The 22,342-nt window shown below is 39.1% G+C and overlaps 1 protein-coding gene across 1 annotated transcript; it reads left to right on the top strand.

The window, feature by feature from the left end:
- The first annotated feature begins 207 nt into the window (after positions 1-207).
- On the top strand, positions 208-13,626 carry GJA1 (gap junction protein alpha 1). Its single transcript, XM_044249718.1, has 2 exons — positions 208-404; positions 10,690-13,626. Exon 2 carries the CDS (start codon positions 10,706-10,708, stop codon positions 11,852-11,854), a length of 1,149 nt encoding a protein of 382 aa, XP_044105653.1. The 5' UTR covers positions 208-404; positions 10,690-10,705; the 3' UTR covers positions 11,855-13,626.
- Positions 13,627-22,342: the final 8,716 nt, after the last annotated feature.

The following is a 22,342-nucleotide window of genomic DNA, read 5'->3' as shown; positions in this document are numbered from 1 at the left end:
TCTCTAATGCTATTCCATTTTTCTGGTCAGCAAATTTCAACTACAACTTGATCTCAACCTGGCTATTCCTCTGTGGTCTTTCTCCCCCACTTTTCCACGTTCACCGGCCTCCTCTCCACTCTCCTCCCCGCCTTTCCTCTGCCCCTCCCCTTCCCCAGCCCCTCCTCCTTGTTGAGTCAGTGGCTTGAAACTTTTAAAAGCTCTGTGCTCCAATTAGGAAAAAGCTTTTACGAGGTATCAGCACTTTTCTTTCATTAGGGGGAAGGAGTGAAGAAAGTACCAAACAGCAGCAGACTTTTAAACTTTAAATAGACAGGTCTGAGTGCCTGAACTTGCTTTTTCATTTTACTTCATCCTCCAAGGAGTTCAATCACTTGGCGTGCCTACTTCTTTTAAGAGAAAGAGTAAGTTAAAAAAAGAACAAAACAAACTTTACCTATTCGTTTCTTTTTCTACACGTAAAAGTTTTCTAAAGTTTTAAAATGTTTTAACTGTAGCTTTGATATGATACTGTAAGTAGAATGATGTACTTAAAAATGTGTCTCTAGTTTTAAATTTCAAATTGAACTTTCAGTACTTTCTTAACTGTTGAAAAGTTTCTAACAGGAATGCAACAGGTAAAATAAGATCCAGACCTTTCCGATTAGAATAAAGCACCAGTTTACTGGCTATTTGGTTCTTCATTTTAGAGTATAATTTTACTTTTTCTGGTAATGGATAATAGCCTAGGTGTTTTGTGACTGGGGTGGGGGGACGGTTGGGGCCTGGGTTGGGAATTTGACTGACAACATCACAAAAATCAAAGTGCAAATTTGCTTAGCTTGCTTGCTATAGAATTCTACTCTTCTTGCTTTTTCATATGTAAATCCTGATTGATGTTCTATAGCCCGGCCAAGCAAACTTCTTAACAAAGTGCTTTGTTAAGACCTTGCGGTTACTTGACTTCCACGTGGTTCCTTCCTAGAATTTTCCCCCAGTAAACAAAAAGATAAAAAATCAGAGTTGTAATACTGAGGTTTTTAAAGCAACAGTAAGTAGTTATTTTGTTAGCAACCACTATGGAAACACGAGACCCTCAGGAGAGCCACCTTTTTTACTCGACCACGTTGGCGACTCAGCAGATGAATCCCTTGAATGGGTGGCGGTTACTTACAAAGCATTAGAAGGGAAGAAGAGACGTTTAGAACAAAAGTGAATGCCAGGGTGCGTTTCCAAAACCGCCTCCTAAGACTGAAACTCTTAGAAAGAATATGGAACAAAATTTCTTAAGCGGAGCCTTAGAGCGAGCTAGCCTCCCCCCTCCGCCCTGCGACCCCTCTTAACGCCTGTCCGAACCTGTAACAGACTTCAGAACTGTAGGGCAACTTTGGGTTGGAGTTGCTTGGGTGCTGCTTGTGCAGTGATTACATTGATTTGTTATTTTAAAGTGTTCAGTTTCTTAAATGCTCCTGTTGGTAACGTTCATTCTGTTAGCCAGAAAAGCAGCCGTGCATTTTCGTGCCCGTTAAGGATTTTATCTGTTCACACTTCACAGGCCAAAGTAATTAGTTTAAATTCTTGGTGCGAGCCTGAGGTTTGAAGTATTTGCACCGGCGAATGCTGAAAAGCAAATAAAAATGAAAGCTTAGGCGGAGGCGGGGGGGGGCGGGGGGGCTCCGGGCGCCTCTGCCATCTTAGCATCTGTCGGGCTCGCCGGGGACTCCTGCGCTGCCCGAGCCCCGGGGTTTGTTGAGGTTTTGCTACGTTTCCCTGAAATCCTTAACCAGCCAAATCGGGCTCAGGTCCGCGGGAGCCACTGGAAAGGAAGGGGAGGGGGAGAGGAGCAGGGGCGGATGGACTGCGTGCCAAATGGCTAAAGAGCAGACGATTAATTAAATTAAACGTGTCCATCTAATTTACCTTCTCTTCCCCCCTCTTTTTTTCTCTTAAACTTGCTGCATCCTACTGTGTAAACTTTGGTAAGGCAATCTGAGTCCTTTAGGAATTACCGTGCTTATTTATATTGCACTTGTAACTCTCTTAGAAGTTCTCGAAACTTCCCAAGAATGGGGGTGGGGAGCTCCGGGGGGGGGGGGTGCCTGCCTGTAATGAAATGAGGAAAGAGCTAATGACGTGTCCAAAGGCAGATCGGTAGAGAATTCGGAAACTCAAACCTTGAGTTCCGAGCAGCGGATTGCTCACACTAACGTCTTAAGTATCCCAACGTTTGCTGAGCGTCTCTGAGAGTTTATCATAATCTCCCCGGACCCACCTTGTACTCATCCTCACCCTGAGGCGTGCCTGTGCTTCTCTTTAGAAGTGCAAAGTGGGGGTGGGAAAGAGGGAGCTACTCGGTTTTGGTAGATGTGGGTTTATTTGGAGGTGGGTTTAATTTCTGTTTCACCAACCAAGTTAGTAATAAAAAGATGCTTTCTCTCACTCTCTGAAAATTAGACACACTTGATCACCAAGTGCCCTGTTGGAATTTGAACAATGGATTGATATTTCTTAAAGAAGCCTAATTTTTACTTTTGTACGAGGATTGTTGAAAATAAAAGCCTGTACTAATGCAAAGATTTCATTAAATTAATTTCATCTCAAATAATGAAAAAAAAATTGGTTAGGTAGAAAATACCTCCTGGGAAGTGTAATTGATTTTTCTAGGTAGGACAAATTGACTGAAAATTATACCAATGTTAGGAGTAGGTTCTGTCGTGGCAGTGTGTATGTGTGATGCTTTGTACTTCTAAAGTCAGAGTATAGCTGTCACCTGTCCTTTGTGTGGAAAATGGCAGTGGTAGGGTTGTGCTCCTACTTCTTTCACAGGTTCCACACATTTCTAATGCCTTTCAGAGTTTATCACCACAGCTGTCCCATCCACTCAGTTTTTCACCCTTTAATATGTAATGGATTCCTACATTGCTGACCTGCTCTGGGAAACAAGGTTTCAAAGATACTCTGTAGCAAGCATCTGAAAGGGTGTGTTTGCAGATATTGAGAGTTGTTTTCTTACTTAGATGTTTCCAATTCCTGCATAGAGAAGAATGGAAACTCATGATACAGTGCATTCCTTCCTTTCTTTTATAATATCCAGAGGTGTAGCTTGGTATGAAGCCTTTTATATATGATACCGGAGGGAAGGGAATGATAGGAAAGTCACCAGTGATTAATACCTTCTACTCCACCTTTCCTGTTGTTCTGACTTCTCTCCAAGACTCTTGGTTGTTGAAATAGATTGTTGAAGCTTATCCACAGACAGCAGTTCAGCTCTGGAGGGAAGCGTAGTTATCTAGTGTTTATCATTAAGGCCAATATTCAAAATAGGTAAGTCAAGGTAAAAAAAAAAAAAAAAATCCCAGGGTTTCTCCTTCATGGGAGGTTAATTGAATATATATGTATATATATTTTGATCCTTGGGCTAACTCTCTAAAGTCTTCACTTTGCCTGTCTAAATTCGCCATTTGGCTGTGTGTGTACATATTATCTTTTGCGAAAATGAAAAAAAAAATCATAGAAATGTGTAGCACTAGCTTTAGCCTTAAATTTTTCTGTAAATTTTATATCCAAATTTCCCTAGCTTGCTAAGTAATTTCTAGAAAAAAACGCTTTATGGAATGCTTAAAATTCACAGTAATAGAGAATGGGGTGTTTTGGGGTGGTTTTATTGTGTGTGTGTCTGTTTTTAGCAATTTCTGTGAGCCAGATCCATTCTAAAGGATAGGGCGCTTTCCTTGATTTGGGGAAGAGTCCTTCAAGTAGAAATGAAGACAGGCAGACATTCTTTGTTTTTTTTTTTTTTTTCCCTCCTTATCAGCAGATAAAGGGTAAATTCTTCCTTCCCACAGATCTATATGGGATTGCTAAGGTTGCAGTGTTGTACTCATTAAAAGAGCGTCTTGAAAACCGATTTTGATCACCATTAGGAAAATGTTAATAATTTCCTAGTTGCTGTTTTGCTAAAGAAAATATTTCAAGATAAGAAAATAAATGAGCTGCATCTATATCCAAAGATCTTTTAAAGAATAATAACTAAACTTTATTGAGCTCTTAGAGCTCTTAAGTGTGTGAGTTATCTTATTCAGTGCTCACTGAAGAAAATAAATCAGTACACTTGTGAGTACCCTAATGGTGTGTTTACATGATGACAAAATAACCAGGCTGTTCAATAGAAATAGTTCGGAGGTGAGTGGAGGGGAACACCAAGAACTGAGAGAAATTACATCTTTGAAGCCCATCAGATCACAGTAGAAGAACATAGCTTTTGCCTGTGGCTTCTGGCTTAGGGTTTTTCTTTAGCACCTCTGAAGTGACCATGAGGCACGTCTCTTGGCGGGTAGTTGAGTGGTAGCTGCTGAATTGGGGTAGGGTGTTGACTCTCTTTGGTAGGCATCATTCAGTCTTTAGAGTTCCTCACCCCCCAACATCCATGTCATCTCACTGTTCGTGGACATTGGTGTTAATTGACTGTGATAAACAGGGGTAAGAACCAAGGAAAGACAGGTTGTCTCCCCCCACTCCCCCAAAAAACCCCATGCAGTTCTGTGCCCTGCATCATATGCCTGAGGAAATAAAATGGTATCATTCTTCACAGAGGAATCTTGGGATAATCAGAGAACCATGAAGCACAATTGTAAATAGAATAGATGTTTGAATGGAGTAGTTTTGATAACAGCACAGAGTTAGGCTAACTGCCCAGGTATTAAGGAAGCAAAGTTTGTGTATTATTTGATGAACAGGGAATACTTGGCATGGTACCCAATTTAATTGCCTGCATAGACGGCTACACTGAGATGCCCTGTCACCCAGGGTTGCTCTCAGCTGTTGCTCTCCCCCTTCAGAGCCCCAGGCCTACCTCAAGATCTGTCGTTCTTGAAATACAAGTTTAAATAGGCCCGTTCTTCTGTTGCAAGGCATTCTGGTGTTATTCTTGGTAATGATTATATCATATAGTGCAATCAGAGTGAGAATACGGCAGAATGGGGGGATGACGGCACAAGGTGGTGGTAGGTGGTGGTAGGTGGTGGTGGTGGTTTTACAGTCTTAAGCTGTAACGACATAATAGATTGAGTAAACATCTGTGATACCTGACGCAGTGTAGCAGGAATCCCAAATTACTGTGATGTCACATAATTCAAGAGGCTCTTCGTTTAAGAACCTTTTTTCCTTATATCAGTCCTTATTGCCTGTTCAGGAATCATCTGAAGCATGTTGTTTCAACAGACAGTTTTCAGTTTTAGTAATGATCACTTGAAAATTTAATGTCTGGGGGAGCCTGGGTGGCTCAGTGGGTTAAAGCCTCTGCCTTCGGCTCAGGTCATGACACCAGGGTCCTAGGATCCAGCCGGACATCAGGCTCTCTGCTCAGCAGGGAGCCTACTTCCCTTTTCTCTCTGCCTGCTTGTCCGCCTACTTGTGGTCTCTGTCAAATAAACAAAATCTTAAAAAAAAAAAAAATTTAATGTCTGTATAACGTGAGATGCTGACAGTACTTTTGTTTTTACTATGAAATTCTCTTATTTAATTAAATTGAAACTTAGAAATTCTGGATTTATGTAAGAAAATCCCAAAGAGGTAGTAAACAACACTGGAGAATGGAATCTGGGGCCCCGCCCCTTTTTTTGGTACAGGCCACTTTTAATTCAATTAATAGGTACATATTTAGAGTCTCTGACTTGTTTAAGTACTTTGGAGACAGCAGTGGAGAAAGGAACACCCTAGTGGGGCTCACATTCCAGTTGAGAGAAACAAGATAGTACTAAGTCCTTGTCATGGAGGAGATAAACAACAAACAGGTAAGTATATATAATGTGTCAAATAAAGCTAAAGATCATTACAAATAAACACCCCCCCCCAAAAAAAACCTACAACAAAAAAACAGGACAAAGGGAGTAGGAAGTGCCCAGACTGGAGGGCTGGCTGATGAAGTGAGACCAAAGTGGAGACCTACAGAAGTGAGTGAGGAGGTGAACCACAAAGACAGAACAGAGCTGAGCAAGACAGAGCAGCTTGTTTGTTCTCGAGGTTGGCCATTGGAGGAGAATGGTTTGGCAAGCAGGGTGACTAGGCTAGTGACTTGAAACCTGAGGAGGTGACGATGGCCAAGATCAGGCTAGGAGCAGGGGTGGTGGTGAGATTCCGTCAGACTGGGTTTTGGGGGGAGGATAAAGCCTGTAGTATTTGCTGACAGAATGAATGTGGGTTATGTTAATTATGCGTGGATGTAAGTATTACCAAGGAACATCTGGCTCTTGTAATTGTAGAGGAATGGTCAGGACTGAGCCCCCTCAGTCAAGGGACAGGGGTTCTTTAAAAAGTTAATAGAAAAACATTAGGAGGTTTACATTTTAGTTTAGGGGCTTAAAATTTTTTGGTTTTAGTGTATAAACACACACACAGCATTACCCTTTTCCCCAAATAGCTCTATTTAATGATTTTTTTAAAAAGATTTAATTTATTCATTTGACAAAGATCACAAGTAGGCAGAACAGCAGGCAGAGAGAATGGGGAAGCAGGCTCCCCGCTGAGCAGAGAGCCTGATGCGGGGCTCGATCCCAGGACCCTGAGATCATGACCCAAGCTGAAGGCAGAGGCTGGGCACTGAGCCACCCAGGCACTCATATATAATGATTTTTATGAGGAACTTACATAGTCCTTTTCTTAAACATTTTAGCCCTCAAGATTTTGTTTTCTCTTTATCTTTTTGAAGTGCTTAGTCAAAAGTAATTTGAAATTGAAGCTTTATTTTCATTTTAAATATGGTGTTTGAGTCCTCATGCTCTTGGGGAGCATCAGATGGAAGTGGAGGGGTGAAGGGTGAGCTTCATTCCCAGGTGCCCAGACAGCCTCTGCGCCTGATCTGGGGCCACCCCTTTACCCTTTATAGATACTCTGTCTTTTTCTACTCTCCTGACATTTCCCCAATCCTAAATATTTTGAACAAGAGAGCACCAAAAATGTCAAGGAACCCTTGGCTTGCCTCCTGGCCTGAAACTTCAGAAATAACCTGGTGCATTTGTTTACAAAAGAGAAAAGAGACAAACTAATTTCCCAGCACTTCTCACTCACCAAAATCGGATTCCATCAAGCTGGCGAGTGTCAGTTTGTTAACAAATGTTACCAAGTGATTGTGATGTGGTTCAGGAATCTCCGGACAGGTCGTGCTCAGATATCTGTGGCTTTTGACATCTAGTTTAGAAGGCTGTGAAGAACAAAGGAAAATGTGACCTAATACGGTGCACAGAGGACAGAAGGAGGATGCTCCTCCAGCATTTGCTTCTAATGAGAACTTTGTATAACTCCTTAACTAAGACTTTACTCTACCTACAAAGTTGCAACCTGGGAACATTCCGCTGACTCTACTTCTGTGCGCTTCTCATGTATCTTGTAAAAAATACACCTGTGTTACACTGGTGAATATGAATACAGGATATAGTCTGTAAATCAATGCCAGGGATTCTGTGAACATAAAATTATGCCTAGTATTTATAAAAAGACATTAATTGACTAAGACCTGGAAAAATGAAAATACGAATGGGGTTGGGGAGATCGGCTAGTCGATAGAACTTTTGACTCAAAACAAAGGGAGCACCTACCAGAAAAGGTAACTATTTTTGTTACCTCTCCTTGAAAATCACAAGCATTTAACCATCACATTAAACATTATCTGATGGTCGCTGTAATAGTGGTAATGACTGGTTACAGCATACTAGATGTCTAATTGGATAATTCATCTCATCCAGTTGAAAGAGTAGAACTTATTAATGCAAATGGCAGTTGTGTGGGTGCTTAAAGAAAATACAACTTTGCAGTTAAGTTGCTGGTATATTAATAAAGAACTACTACATAGTGAACTAACTGCTCAGTGACCCAAATCACATACTCGGGCACTGTGGGGTATATTGGGGAATCTCAGAATTACATGAAAGTCAAGTTTTATTTTCCATAGAATAGACTGAAGCTTAGTAACTAATTTCCATGAGTATCTACATAGTCTTATTTTAACTTTGAACCTTGAATAAAGATGAAACACCAAAATGACCTCTCAGTATGCCTAGTAAGACATGAGCTCGATCATGGAGTGAATTTGATGAGATGTATGCAGACAGTTTATCATTTTAGAGTTGATTGTTTTTGCGGTCCCCCTTCCCTCCCGGCAGTTGGAGTATTGAGCAAAAGCAGATGACACTGGCAAAATACTCTAATTCTCTGCAAACAGAATTAAGGCCAATTTACACATCATCACATAGAAACTATCTATTGATAAAGGTCCAAAAATTCTGTTGTGTTTGTTTGACCCTCATGGACTGTACTTCTTCATTCCCAGGGTGGTAGTTTCTACTAAATTGTAGGTTTTTTCTTTCACGTCCTCTCACCATCAAACTGTCCATCAAAGCTAAATTACTCCCTATCACTTCGAGCCTTCCCTTGACTCTCTTTGTCAGCCTTATACGCCTTTGTTCTTTTTTCCCTTTGTTCTTTTTTGACTTCTCTTTTTATATCAGTTTCATTAACATGTCGCTTCAGAATGTAAAATGGCCCTTCCCAAAAGTAAAAGGGAAGCTCCCTTTTTTATGACCATTGGAAAAGTATTATTTCTGTGACCTGCTCACCCACCTCCCACTCTTCCCTTAGCATTCTTTGGCACCAGTCTTTGGGTTGCCATCAAAGACACCCATCAGCTGCTAATTTAGATAGCTGGTATGTAGTTTTGCTTTATGGATCAGCCATTTCATTGTTCCTTCCAGGAAATCCCAAGCCAGATTTCCATTCTGCTTTTTCTGGCCTCTGCAGCCCAGAGGTGCAGGTATTAAATGGCAAAGTAATGTTGCATGGGGGAGAGGGGGAAGACTCCCTTGGATTTCATTTACTTCCTACAAGGAGAAGGTGGCTCATAATTCAGTACCAGATGAGAAACTTTCGTATTCATATAATGAATGTATTTCCAAGAATCCTGTGTAATCCTACTTTCAGTTGCACTACTTAAAATTTCATTACTGAGCTCCTGGAAAGTCTTTGCTTGTTTTTGATTATTAAAAAATCTTTGACCACTTCATCCTTTTTTTTTACTCTCTACTTAATACTCTGCTGAAAATTAAACTATAGTCTCTGTGGCAGCCACATGTAATGTCACACATTTTTTCCCAGCTCTCAGCCCTTGCTAAGATTGTATCAAAGCATGAAAACATTTCTAGCCTTAATCCAGCTTTACTATAATTTTAAAAACCAATGTGGTGCATTGGAAATCCTTAGCCTTGGTATCTTAAGTCTTGTTGTGGCTCTGTTGATGGCTGAGTAATTCCTATACCTTTAAGAGTTCAACTTTCATCAGTTAAATGAACTATTGGCAGTTAGCATAAATTGAATTAGCTGAATAACTTTTGAGATCCCTGTGGTCTCCACAGACATGGGTCCATTTCTTATCCCCAGCAATGGGGAAATCCTAGGCTTAGGTAATGACAAAGTGAAATCTCATGTATAGGATGAGGTTCCAAAGCCCCTCAGGGAACTTGAAAGCGTATAGCAGTCAAAAGATGAAAGGCCAGTCATTTTTGCTAGAGATAACACTTTAAAATGCCCCCCCCCCCTTGGGCTGTAACTAGTATTGAGACAGATTGAACTTTTACTTGAAATGTGATGTGCCGGCGGGGGTTCCTGGGCCCAGTGGGTTAGGCCTCTTGGTTTCAGCTATGGTCTAGATCTCATGGGTCAGGAAGTTGAGCCCCATGTGGAGCTCCACACTCCATGGGAGTCTGCTTCAAGATCGTTTCCCTCTGCCCTTCCCCCAACTCGAACGCGTACGCATTCTCTCTAAAACAGATCTTTTTTAAAAAAGTGATGTGCATGTAATCTTCAATTTTTTGAAAGTAGTTTCCTGCACATAATGACACATTATGTCAAAATGGTGTATTTTAGTACAAAATACTTTTCTCTGGGCAGAAGACAGACTTTTGAGCTACGTAAGTCACTGCTTAAGAAGAAACAAGTAGGGAGCCTGCTTCCCTCTCTCTCTCTGCCTGCCTCTCCATCTACTTGTGATTTCTCTCTGACAAATAAATAAATAAAATCTTTAAAAAAAAAAAAAAGAAGAAACAAGTATAAATGATCATAATCTAGAATATGCACAGAATACAACTGAAATAGCAAAGGGAAACAGTTTAGAGTACAATTAGGAATAAAATGCTGTATAAATAAGATTGAGGTTTGGAAACAGGGTGTGTGTGTGTGTGTGTTTTCATGGGTGTTCTTATCCCAGTTCTTAAACACCCATACTTTTTGAATACCATCCTTCAGCATTTTGCTTAGGCATGCATCCAGACACAAGCCTACCTGGCAAGAATTGTCCTAATTTATCAGACGGATAAAATAAGCAGAGGTACTTAGCATAGACAGTTTCTCAAGTCACATGGTGGGGCAGTGGTTGAGCAAGTAACATATCTTTGCAAATTGAGATTGCAGCTTACTGGGCATGTCAGCTCTGCTTCTAAGCCTTACTGTATCTCAGGAAAATTGTGAGACTTATTTGCAGGGGAAAATGGGACAGGAAGAGTTAGATTTTTTTTTTTTTTTTTTTTTGGTAAAGTGTTAGAAAGATATGGGATCTTTTGTAATATTTTGACTATTGACTGGAAGCAGCTATACATTTTAACTGATAATTTGTATTTAACTGATAATATGATAACATGATCATGTTGTCTTTTTGTTTCTTTTCAGGTGGTACCCAGGCAACATGGGTGACTGGAGTGCCTTAGGCAAACTCCTTGACAAGGTTCAAGCCTACTCCACTGCTGGAGGGAAGGTGTGGCTGTCTGTCCTTTTCATTTTCCGAATTCTGCTACTGGGGACCGCGGTTGAGTCAGCCTGGGGTGATGAGCAGTCTGCCTTTCGTTGTAACACTCAACAGCCTGGTTGTGAAAACGTCTGCTATGACAAATCCTTCCCGATCTCTCACGTACGCTTCTGGGTCCTACAGATCATATTTGTGTCTGTTCCCACGCTCTTGTACCTGGCTCACGTGTTCTACGTGATGCGTAAGGAAGAGAAGCTGAACAAGAAAGAGGAGGAACTCAAAGTTGCCCAGACGGATGGTGTCAATGTGGAGATGCACTTGAAGCAGATTGAAATAAAGAAGTTCAAGTATGGTATTGAAGAGCACGGCAAGGTGAAAATGCGAGGGGGCCTGCTGCGAACCTACATCATCAGTATCCTCTTCAAGTCTGTCTTCGAGGTGGCCTTCTTGCTGATCCAGTGGTACATCTATGGATTCAGCCTGAGTGCCGTTTACACTTGCAAAAGAGATCCCTGCCCTCATCAGGTAGACTGCTTCCTCTCTCGCCCCACGGAGAAAACCATCTTCATCATCTTCATGCTGGTAGTGTCTTTGGTGTCTCTTGCCTTGAACATCATTGAGCTCTTCTATGTCTTCTTCAAGGGTGTTAAGGATCGTGTGAAGGGGAAGAGCGATCCTTACCATGCTACCACTGGCCCACTGAGCCCCTCCAAAGACTGTGGATCTCCAAAATACGCATATTTCAATGGCTGCTCCTCACCCACGGCTCCCCTTTCACCCATGTCTCCTCCTGGGTACAAGCTGGTTACTGGAGACAGAAACAATTCTTCCTGCCGCAATTACAACAAACAAGCAAGTGAGCAGAACTGGGCTAATTACAGTGCAGAACAAAATCGAATGGGGCAGGCGGGAAGCACCATCTCCAACTCCCATGCACAGCCTTTTGATTTCACTGATGACAACCAGAATTCTAAAAAACTAGCTCCTGGTCACGAACTGCAGCCACTAGCCATTGTGGACCAGCGACCTTCCAGCAGAGCCAGCAGCCGTGCCAGCAGCCGACCTCGGCCTGATGACCTGGAGATCTAGAGCCAGGCTTGAGAGCATTGAAATTCCGCTCAGTTGTGGAGAAGAGAAAAGGTGCTGTAGAAAGTGCACCTTAGGTGTTCATTTTGTCCCAGTGGAGGTGGTACTCAACAGCCTTCATCATGAGGCTTAGAAAACACAAAGACATTAGAATACCTGGGTTCGTTGGGGGTGTTTGGGATAGGTGGGTGGAGAGGGAGGGGATAAGGGAGGTACAAGTTGGTATTTAATGTAGTTGATTGAAAGAACTTAAGTTCTAAATAAAAATTGCATTAGGTGATACATAGGTAAGGGCTTTTTCTCCCGTACACCCCCCGTCCCCCCCCCACCCCGAATAGTTCTGTGTATGTGAAAGAGTGGGTGATATTTTTGGTTAAATACTTTTTTGTTTTTGTTTTACCATGAAACTGAAATAACTTTAGCCAGGAAAAAAAATACTTCTTGGACATCTTGTTTCATTTTACCAAGAAAAAGTTGGAAGATTGTCCTTAATATCCCTACTAAAACATTCCATTGTTAAAATTTGCACTTTGAAGGTAAGCGTTTTAGGCCTGACCCTCCAGGTGTCCGTGGACTTGTCATACTATTTTCTAGTCTTGGTATCAGTTAAAGGTTCAGACAAGGCCCACAGAAGAAGACTTTCCATGCATTTTCAAATCTCAGCCAGTCATATGTACATTATTATTTTTTTTTTTTACATCTACTTGCATCCTGTTAATGCCATCACTTTTTCATCATTCCTCAACTACTGTTCACATTCATTTAATGGTTTCTGTAAACATTTTTAAAACAGTTGGGATATCACCTAACATTTTTTGAATTAGAGTCAGGGAAGCAAGCCATGCTCAATATTTAACAATCACTTGTATGTGTAAGTGTGTGGAAGAGTGTGTTTTATTTGTCATGTATTGGTACAAGCAGAGCAGTATAAACTCAAGAAACACAGATTTGAAAATAATGCACACACAGTGTTCAAATTTGAGCCTTTCTCATGGATTTTTGTGGTGTGGGCCAATATGGTGTTTACATTATATAATTCCTGCTGTGCGAGTAAAGCATACTTCTTTTTTTCCCCTAAGTGTTTTTTCCCCTATGAATCCTATTGTGGATACTGGTTTTGTTAATTATGATTTTTCCTTTTTTTTTTTTTCTCTTTTTTAGAATATAGCAGTAATGCTATTGCTGAAATGGATGATTTTCTTCTGAAATGTAATCATGGATGCTTGAATGATAGAATTTTAGTACTGTAAAGAGGCTTTAGTAATTAATGTGAGACACTTAGAAGAAATGCTTAGAGTGGGCTTTTAAGTGTGCCTAAATGAATTCTGCAGTAACTGGTATTCTTGGTTTTGTCCTACTTAATACACTTTAAGAACTTGTATTCTGTTATGAGTTAGACAGTCTTTTGGAGTGACCAGCAACTTTGATGTTTGCACTAAGATTTTATTTGGAATGCAAGAGAGGTTGAAAGAGTTTCAGTAGTACACATGTAACTAATTTATTTGAAATACACCCTAAAGAAATCCACCAGTGTCTTCAAATGCCTTTTTTAAAACTCATCAGAGATGATTAGTGAAAATGAAGAGGATCATACTTTCCTTGCATGTCAACTACATAAACAATTTTGTACAATGAAAAACACTAATTCGTTTGTTTGACATTCCGTGTTATACTACTGTCATCTTCAGCTTCATTGCATGTAACGTAGACCTAGTCCATCAGATCATGTGTTCTGGAGAGTGTTCTTTATTCAATAAAGTTTTAATTTAGTATAAGGATAGCCTCTATACCCTGTGTGATTTTTAAATCTTGTGATACATCTATTCATGATTACGAAAGACATTTCCATTGACGATGGTGATTTAGGCATATAAGATTCAGAAGTTTCAGGAGTCTTTAAAAAATAGTAGGTTCATTGCAACATTGATGTTAACATTTTGGGTATTTGTTCAACTGAGAAGAAGATAAAGTACCCAACTGTTGAATTTGGAATGTAAGATGAATGAGATGTGGGTTTAAAAGAAGGTAATGTTGACTACTTCCAGATCTCACATGACAGAAGTAAGCATAAAAAGATAGGCTTGATATTTTAAAGCTGTGGAGCCTCCTGGAGATAAAAGAGTTAAGAACAAGTCAGTATAAGTATGGTTATGCTCTGCAACAAAAGAAGGAAGTAGATCTATGAGTCTGTTATTCCAAGACATTGGGAAAATACAGAGGATAGATTTTAGAAATTCCTAACACTCCCTTACCACTCACACCTGTGCCCTCCCCGCTCCAGTTGAAACATTCAGGGGGAGTAGAACACTTTTGGGCAATGTATAGTATTTTTGTAATTTTAAATAGGAGTATTTGTAATAGTCCTAAGTCATATTTCAAGAGAGTTCCTTAATTTTTAAAAATCTGCATATCCATTATCACAAAGCAAATGATTATTAGAGTATAAGATAATTACTAATTTAGAAATAATCGAGTCCAGTTCAGTTGCTGCTTTTTTTTTTTTATGAGCAAAAGCTGCAAGATCTACCTAAAATCAAAGGATTATCTAATAACCAGTTTCCCAGTCAATTATTATAATTGGTAATGTCAGCATTTCTTCAGGTATTATCATTTGGCTGGCTGAGGAACCAATGGAAGAGGCAAGTTTTCTCTGCATGTATGTGTTTGCAGTTACTATAGGGAATAGAGAAACGAATGACTTATTCCAGTGTAATGTTTCTATATCCTGCACATGCCGGGGTGGATGGACAAACCACTGAATGTTGAAGATGCAGAGCACAGGTAGGACATAGGTTTCTGAGAGAGCTGTGTGGAGGAAGGAGGAAGGGAAAATTACACTTCTCGGAAACAGTTCATTCTAAATATTTCCAAACTTAAAAGTTTTCATAATTTATTAAAAATAGGCATATTATAAATATACACAGTTTTGTAAATGTATAGATCTATCCGAGAAGTTCTCATTCCCAAAAGAAATCACTACTAACTATATATCAGGTACATTGTTAAGGAGTGGCAACTTCAAGAATGACCCCCACAGTTCCTGCCCAAGGAAGTTGAACATAGTGAACCCTTTCCGAAATTTAAAAAAAAAATGTTCCACTCTTAATTGGCTGTCTGCTTTTCCTTAACTAAAACTTGAGTTGTGCTTAAAAATTACGGGAAAACTATGTGGTTTCATTTCCGTAAATATTACTTATTTTTTGCATAAAATTCCATCTCTAAAAAAATCAACATTTTTAATCTTCCAGAAGTAGTAGAACTTGATACGGTGGTGGAAATGTTTTACTCTGTTCACTATGGTAGCTGCTAGCCATGTCATCTATTGAGCACTTGAAAGGTGGCTAGTGAATCTAAAGAAATGAATGAATTTAATTTTTTTTTTTTAAGATTTTATTTATTTGACAGATCAAAAGCAGGCAGAGGCAGGCAGCGAGAGAGAGGAGGAAGCAGGCTCCCTGCTGAGCAGAGAGCCCGATGCGGGACTCCATCCCAGGACTCTGGGATCATGACCTGAGCCGAAGGCAGAGGCTTCAATCCACTGAGCCGCCCAGGCGCCCCAATGAATTTAGATTTTAATTAAAGAGCCACATGTGGCTAGTATCATATTGGGCAGGGTAGTTGTAGAGTTTGCCAGGGAGAAAAGTTTAATATCGAATGGAAATGGGCTAGTGGATGGTCATGTTAGAATAGGAAATAGGGAACTGAAACTGCCCAAATTATTTTTCATAGTCTTAATAGCAGTATTTCATATACTAGAGACATTAGGAAACTCTTATTTTTAAACAAAGCCTCTACTGTTATGTGAAATTCTCTACTCTTGTTAGATAATAATATATTTTATGTTACCAATGGTTTATTTCAGAATTTTATATGCAAGTTTATGCTGCTTTTTTTTAAAAGTGGTATGATTGTCCAGTGTCCTTATTTGGTTCAGTGCATTAATGTCTTCACCCCTGTGAGTCTCTATTAAGTTTCCAGGCCATGAGCTGTTCTTTTACCTTATTTTGAGAAAATTGCTGACCCTCAGCCTGCCCAGGATGCTCATTTTCTGCCCACACACCGCCTCTCCTAAAAATTCCAAACTTCAGATTCCAACATGCCAAAACATCTGTGCTTTGTACTTGGAGGGAGAGCAAAATAATGAAGTTTGGGGGCTTATTAAAGTCTTAAAGTGAGTTCTTTTTATAAACAGCACACCAACAGTGTAGAAACATGTTTATAATTTTTACTGGCTCTGAGATTCTGTTTTTACCTTTTCTTGGTTGGGCAAATATAGCTGAGCCCTTGGCATGTCAGCATTCGCAGCTGGCAATTTTCAGAACTCAAGAGCAGACAACGGAACAAACACCATAGAAACATTGCTTCAACAAGAATAAAGAGTATCGTGTAAAGAAGAAAGCTAATTTGGAGGAAAGATTTTGCATTTGTTTCCTGGTCTTCAGAAGTGTCGAAATTTTAAGTCATCATTTCTTCTGGTGTCCGCATGTTTCTTCCAAACAACCAAATGCTTATTTGGGCTATGACGATAGAGTAATTTCAATGCCTACACACTTTCCTGTTGAATACCAAAACTGAAGAGGCACCCACTTGGAAAGCAAAGCCTGGGTCAGAGTCTTTATTTAATGCAGTGAGCCATCGGCCTTCCTGCAGCATGGAACTAGAGCCTAGTTGGGCATTCATGCTGGAAGTCTTTTCAGTTACTCTTCACAAAATTTAATCAAAATTAGTATAGACATTAAAATAGTTTTTAGTTGCTATAGTATCAGAAACTCTTATTTTAAAAATAAGTGAAGAAAAGTGTAGGACTTTCTTCTGCTTTGAAAAACTTGGGTCAGAGTTACCGTATTTCATATATCCAGGCATATTTATTTATTCTAAACAATTAATTTAGAAAAGCTTCCTCAAATAAAATGCAAACTAACCTTAAGCCTAAACTCTTATGAAAATGACTACAGTTGAGGTTAACTCAAAGAACTCCAGGGAATGAAGGGGGAAATGTTGCGATTCATTAACACAGGACTTGAAGCCTCAACTCCAGCCAGAGTCCCAAAGTTGAAGTGGTCATTGCCCTTGAAGACTTGGATGTGATTGTGGCTCTAGTTCAAATTTTCCTCAACACAGAGCAACTGGAATTACATTGGCCTTCATAGTGCTCTACCATATTAATTTCTAGTCGTCCAAGCTACTCACTGTATAAGGGTTTATTCAAAGAACAACAGGAGAACTAGTTAAAGACAGTCTTTGTCCTGAGACAACTTTCCGTATTTTGGCCAAGCTTGTCAATGACTGCCTTTTTGGGGCAGGTAATTCAAAAATACCCCAGGGAGGGGAGCCACTTTATATTCATGAGTTTCAAATTTCAATGAGACCAAAGTAATTTGGAAATTAAATGTAACTATATCCAACATCCTGCCATCTATAATTCAATGTTAAAACTGTAACAGAGAATTGTCTGTTACATTACTTTCTGTATACTTAAAATATATCATAATTCATAATTTTATGATTCATAATTTTAAAAATGAAAAATAACAGCAGATACAATAAATTGGATATGATTGTGGGAATTTCAGTGTAGAACTTTAAGTCACATTTCTTCTCCATTTTCACATTCTTCATTTCTTCATTCTAACCTCTCGTCAGAGTTTTCTGGTTTGTCACAGCTGTACACACACACACACACACACACACACACTCTTTCCGGTTTTGTTCATAGCCGAAGTTTCAGTTTTGTCATTTTTCCATACTGAATCTGCAATTGAGGATAAAATGGATGAAATGACCAAAGCTCCCATCAGACTCCTTCCGTCTATTTCTTATGCATATGTAGAAGAGTTTTGTTGCTAGATTGTTATTAGGTGTTCGTTAATTTATGGCACCAAATACTTCCTTTCATCCTATATACCTTTTCTTTGCTCCCACAAATACTTACTTTTTAACAAACAAGTGCCAAGTTAAACATTTCAGTAGTAACTCTGGAATAATCTAGCAGGTGTTTAACATTTGTAATTAAAGACTATCATTTAAAACTATCAAAATACTCGTTTGATTTTCATCTTCATTCTGGTCCTCACTTGTCTGGAGCACTTGCAGCACGTATAATTAAAGAGTGTAAGAGCTATAGGTGATGGTTATCTAAAACTCCAAACGTGGCAAATGTGGGAACCAGGGTGCCTTGGCATTTGACCAATTTTAGTCAGCATTATAGCCAAGCTTGGGCTCTGAACTGATGATTCTCCACGATAATTAGCTTTTATGTGTGAGTGATAAAAGAGATAAAGAAGCTATAATGTATTCCACGTAATGCCGAATTAGAGAAAAATTTCGGTGTGGGAATCTATTCATATAAAATACACTAATACAGTAAGAAAAAAGAGTCGCTCTGAAAGAAAAAAGTGTGGTTAGTTAACAGGAATTTACAGCTTTTGCAGGTTTGCAGTAGCACCTTAGCTTCAGAAATAAATCATTAAGACAAAAAAACCCTTCACTCTTTCGATGTGCAAAGCCCATACAGATGGTTGCCAGTTTATGATGGTTCGACTTAGGACTTTTTGACTTTATGATGGTGCAAAAGTGATAATATTCGGTAGAAACTGTACTTTAGATAGCTCTCTTGTGATACTGGGCAGAGCTGCAACTTCTAGTCATCCACGCGATCAGGAAGGTAAACCCTCAGCCATTCTGTACCCATAACAGTGATTCTGTTTTTCACTGTCAGTACAGTATTCGATAAATTACATGAGATAGTTGATGCTTTATTATAAGACAGGCGTTGTGTTGGATGATTTTGCCTAACTGTAGGCTAATGTAAGTGTTCGGATCTCATTTAGGGTAGGTTAGTCTAAGCTATAATGTTCCATAGGTTTGATGGGCTAAATGCATTTTCGATTTAATGATCTTTACAACTGCAGATGGTTTTATTGGGAGTTAACCCCTTCATAAGTCAAGGAAGATCTTCAGTTTGTGGTGACAAAGATAGCCCGATGATTGGTTCAGGTTTTAGACTGCATTTTGTTTTTCATTTAGAAAGTATTTTTAACAATCTTCTAAATTTGTGGCTAAATACAAGATGACGTTTAAAATGCCAGCGCTATTTTTAAAAGCCATATTGCATTAAGGCTGCGAATGGTTTCAAGAATTAGAAGCATGAATGTCTTAAGATTTTCCAAAAATCCCAGGACTTCTGGGGAATTTCCAATATTTGTAAAACATAAATCTGTTGCATCTTGAAAAGTGTTCACAAACCTCAGATAATCAATACAAGTGTGCTGTGTGGTGAAATGATATGTCAAGCAAAAATGACTTAAGTGGAATTAGACAGGAAATTTCAAGAAAAGGTTGTCTAAAAAAATTCTTGCTGCATTAAATAATATTTGGTCTTATATTCATCCTTATATACTACACATTTTTATAAGATGGTGCTTTAAACAAGTCTTATGCCCTTTCTTGTTATTTTTAGTATCTCCCAAACCATAAATAGAACCATATGTCAGGGTTAAGCTATATTGATGGTTTGGACATGGTGTACTTTTATTTTTACCATTTATTTCCATTTTTAGCAAGTAACATGTATTTTTCGTCAATGATCAGATTTTGCATATTTTGCTTGTGAGCTAGAGGTCTGAGGAGTAGAATACTTTTCTTTTCACACTTTAAAATGCCCATAATTTCAAACATGAATTTTTTTGAGAGTCTATCCAGAAATACTTTTTTTTAAAAAATTTAAATTTATGGCTCTTGGAATTTTTGAAGCTGACAGCAGCACAGGTTAACTGAAACAGACTATTTGGATTAGTATTTGTCATTTATCCAAGTGTGACCTTGAACAAGATCTGTATAACTGCTAAGCTCCAGTCTTCCAACTATAAACAAAAATAAAAATTCATTTCTGCATTGTTGTGATGATTAAATGAGATATGAAAAAAGGACATGCAGTAAGTCCTCGATAAATGGAAAGCAGGAACTAATGATGACAATTTCTTTCGAGGGAAATGAATGCTGGAAAGAAAAGATCCAGTACAGTCAAATTCAGAGTGTCAAAACACTACCTTTGTGTTTTCTTTTTCTTTTGTGTATGCGTGTTTTCCATTTCCGTAAAAATTGTAATAAGTGAAACAGTGATATGTCAATTTGTATATCACTAGGCCATTAGAAAGCAAGCCTTAGTGTCTTATACCAAGTTCAACAATGTAGACGAGGACTAGAAAATAAGAACAGTATAAATATGAAAAGAAAACAAGGTGAGAAGCCTTTCAAATAAATTCAGTTCCTGGAGTAGCTATGTGGGTTCACACTGTAAGTAACCTTCAGAACTCCGAGAATTTGATTATATAAACTTGTGAGGTTGAGTCAGAATGTGTCCCCACCACAGAGTTGCTAAATGTCTAGAGCATTATTAACATTAAAAAAAGAAGAAGAAGAAGAGAGGGAAGGAAAGATAGATTTCCAGTTAAGCAATCTTTACTGGCTCCCTTTGTCTTTATGGAAATAATGACTGCAATCCTTCGGTTGCCTCTCAGACATTACATCAGCTGGACCTGGGCTCTTGTCTCATCGCTCTGCGTAGCTCTCTGAGCCATAGCTGTTCTAGACTTTTCCCAGCACCTCCGAAGCTCTCGGTTTCTTCCCAGCAGCGGTCCTTGCACAGATGGGGTTCCTTCTTCCCAATTCACATTCCTCTTCCTCTTTCACACAGCTAACTCCTACTCATCCTTCAGTTCTCAGCTGAAATCTTGCTTCCTCCTGGAAACTTTCTCTTTTTATACTCATTTTATACTCCTATGGCACCTTGCTCTCGTATCACAACATAGACTGAAGGATTCATTGTTTGACTTCCTACAAATACTGTACTCATGAAAACAGGAGCCTCTTCTGTCTTTTTCTCTGCTGTTACCATCAGCGCCTCGTGTTTGTCTGACATTGTAATAAACACAACTCCTCCAAGTTACTGACCGCTAATCCCTGAGCACAATCATAGCACACACGACTCTCTAATTCTACACCAGACGTATATCTCCGCTAGGGAAACATGCATTAGTTGAAGTTAACCATTCATATCAAACTTCTTCCTTCTTTTTCTATACTCATCCAATTACCTCCTCAGCATATTAATTATTTCCTTCTTTTGCACAACAAAACGGAGAGATCATTATTAGTATCTTCCCTTCACAAATGAGTAACCTGAGGTTATGTAACTTGACCAGAGTCAATAGTAGTAAATGGCCTAGTCAAGATCTGAAACCACATCTGCATACTGTTAACTATTCTGCTGTCCCAAATGGCCTTGTAGAGGGGGACTAGGCTCGATAATACAAGGCTCTGGTCCAATGTTTCCATCTCTTTCTAATTATAAACGTATGAAGCGGTTTCCCACTTCTTGTGACTGCTTCATATTTGGGGAAAATTTTAGGCTTATCTTTCACAAATAGATCAGCTCTTAGTAAATGGACATTCAAGCTGCCAGAGACCTCTATTTCATGTGAACTCAGAAAGTCTTTTTTTCACTTTCTGCCTAGCTAGCAGCTTGATACAAAGATCTATAATTAAAGGACAAGATAAGCTTCATTACAGCATACTCTATCACTATGAAGATCAAGGAACCTTCAGATTGCCCAACTTCTTTGTCATTCTTTCCTCATGACCACTAGTTGTTTGTACTGTAAGTACAGCCTGTGTCTTTTCCAAAAAATATTCAACAAAATTAAAAAAGGGAGGAAAATTTATTAAAGAAAATTTAGAAGAAATTTAAAAGTTAACAGAAAATAATAAGAAAAAAACTCATTTAATCTCAATATCCTAAGGGAAGAATGAATAAATATAGAGATTTTATTTTAATATTTTTAATCTATAAATAGGTTTACCTTTATTTTGAAAATATTAGTGATAGTTTTTATATGGAAACCTACATCCTTCAATTTTTTTTTTAAAGATTTTTATTTATTCATTTAACAGAGAGAGATCACAAGTAGGCAGAGAGAGAGGAAGGGAAGCAGGCTCCCTGCTGAGCAGAGAGCCCGATGGGGGACTCGATCCCGGGACCCTGAGATCATGACCTGAGCTGAAGGCAGTGGCTTAACCCACTGAGCCACCCAGGCACCCCATCCTTCAATTTTTTAAAAGATTTTATTTATTTATTTGAGACAGAGACTGAGAGAGAGAGAGAGAGATTGAGGAGCAGAGGGAGTGGGAGAAGCGAACTACCCACTGAGCAGGGAGCCAGAGGCGGGACTCCATCCCAGGACCCTGAGACCATGACCTGAGCCAAAAGCAGATGCTTAACTGACTGAACCACCCAGATGCCCCCAGTTTTGTTTTGTTTTGTTTTGTTTACTTAATCATAAAATGTAACCATTTTTGCATTAACAGAATCTCTTAATTTTTAACTTTTTTTATTATTGAAATATAGTTGATACATGGTGCTACATTTGTTTCAGTGTATCGCATAGTGATTCAACAAGTCTGTTCATTATGTTATGCTCACTACAGCTTGTA

This window comes from Neovison vison, chromosome 1, assembly GCF_020171115.1.
Source record: "Neovison vison isolate M4711 chromosome 1, ASM_NN_V1, whole genome shotgun sequence".
NCBI classification, from domain to species: domain Eukaryota; kingdom Metazoa; phylum Chordata; class Mammalia; order Carnivora; family Mustelidae; genus Neogale; species Neogale vison.
Note: the sequence above shows the minus strand (reverse complement) of the source record. Positions and strands in the feature narration are given on the sequence as shown.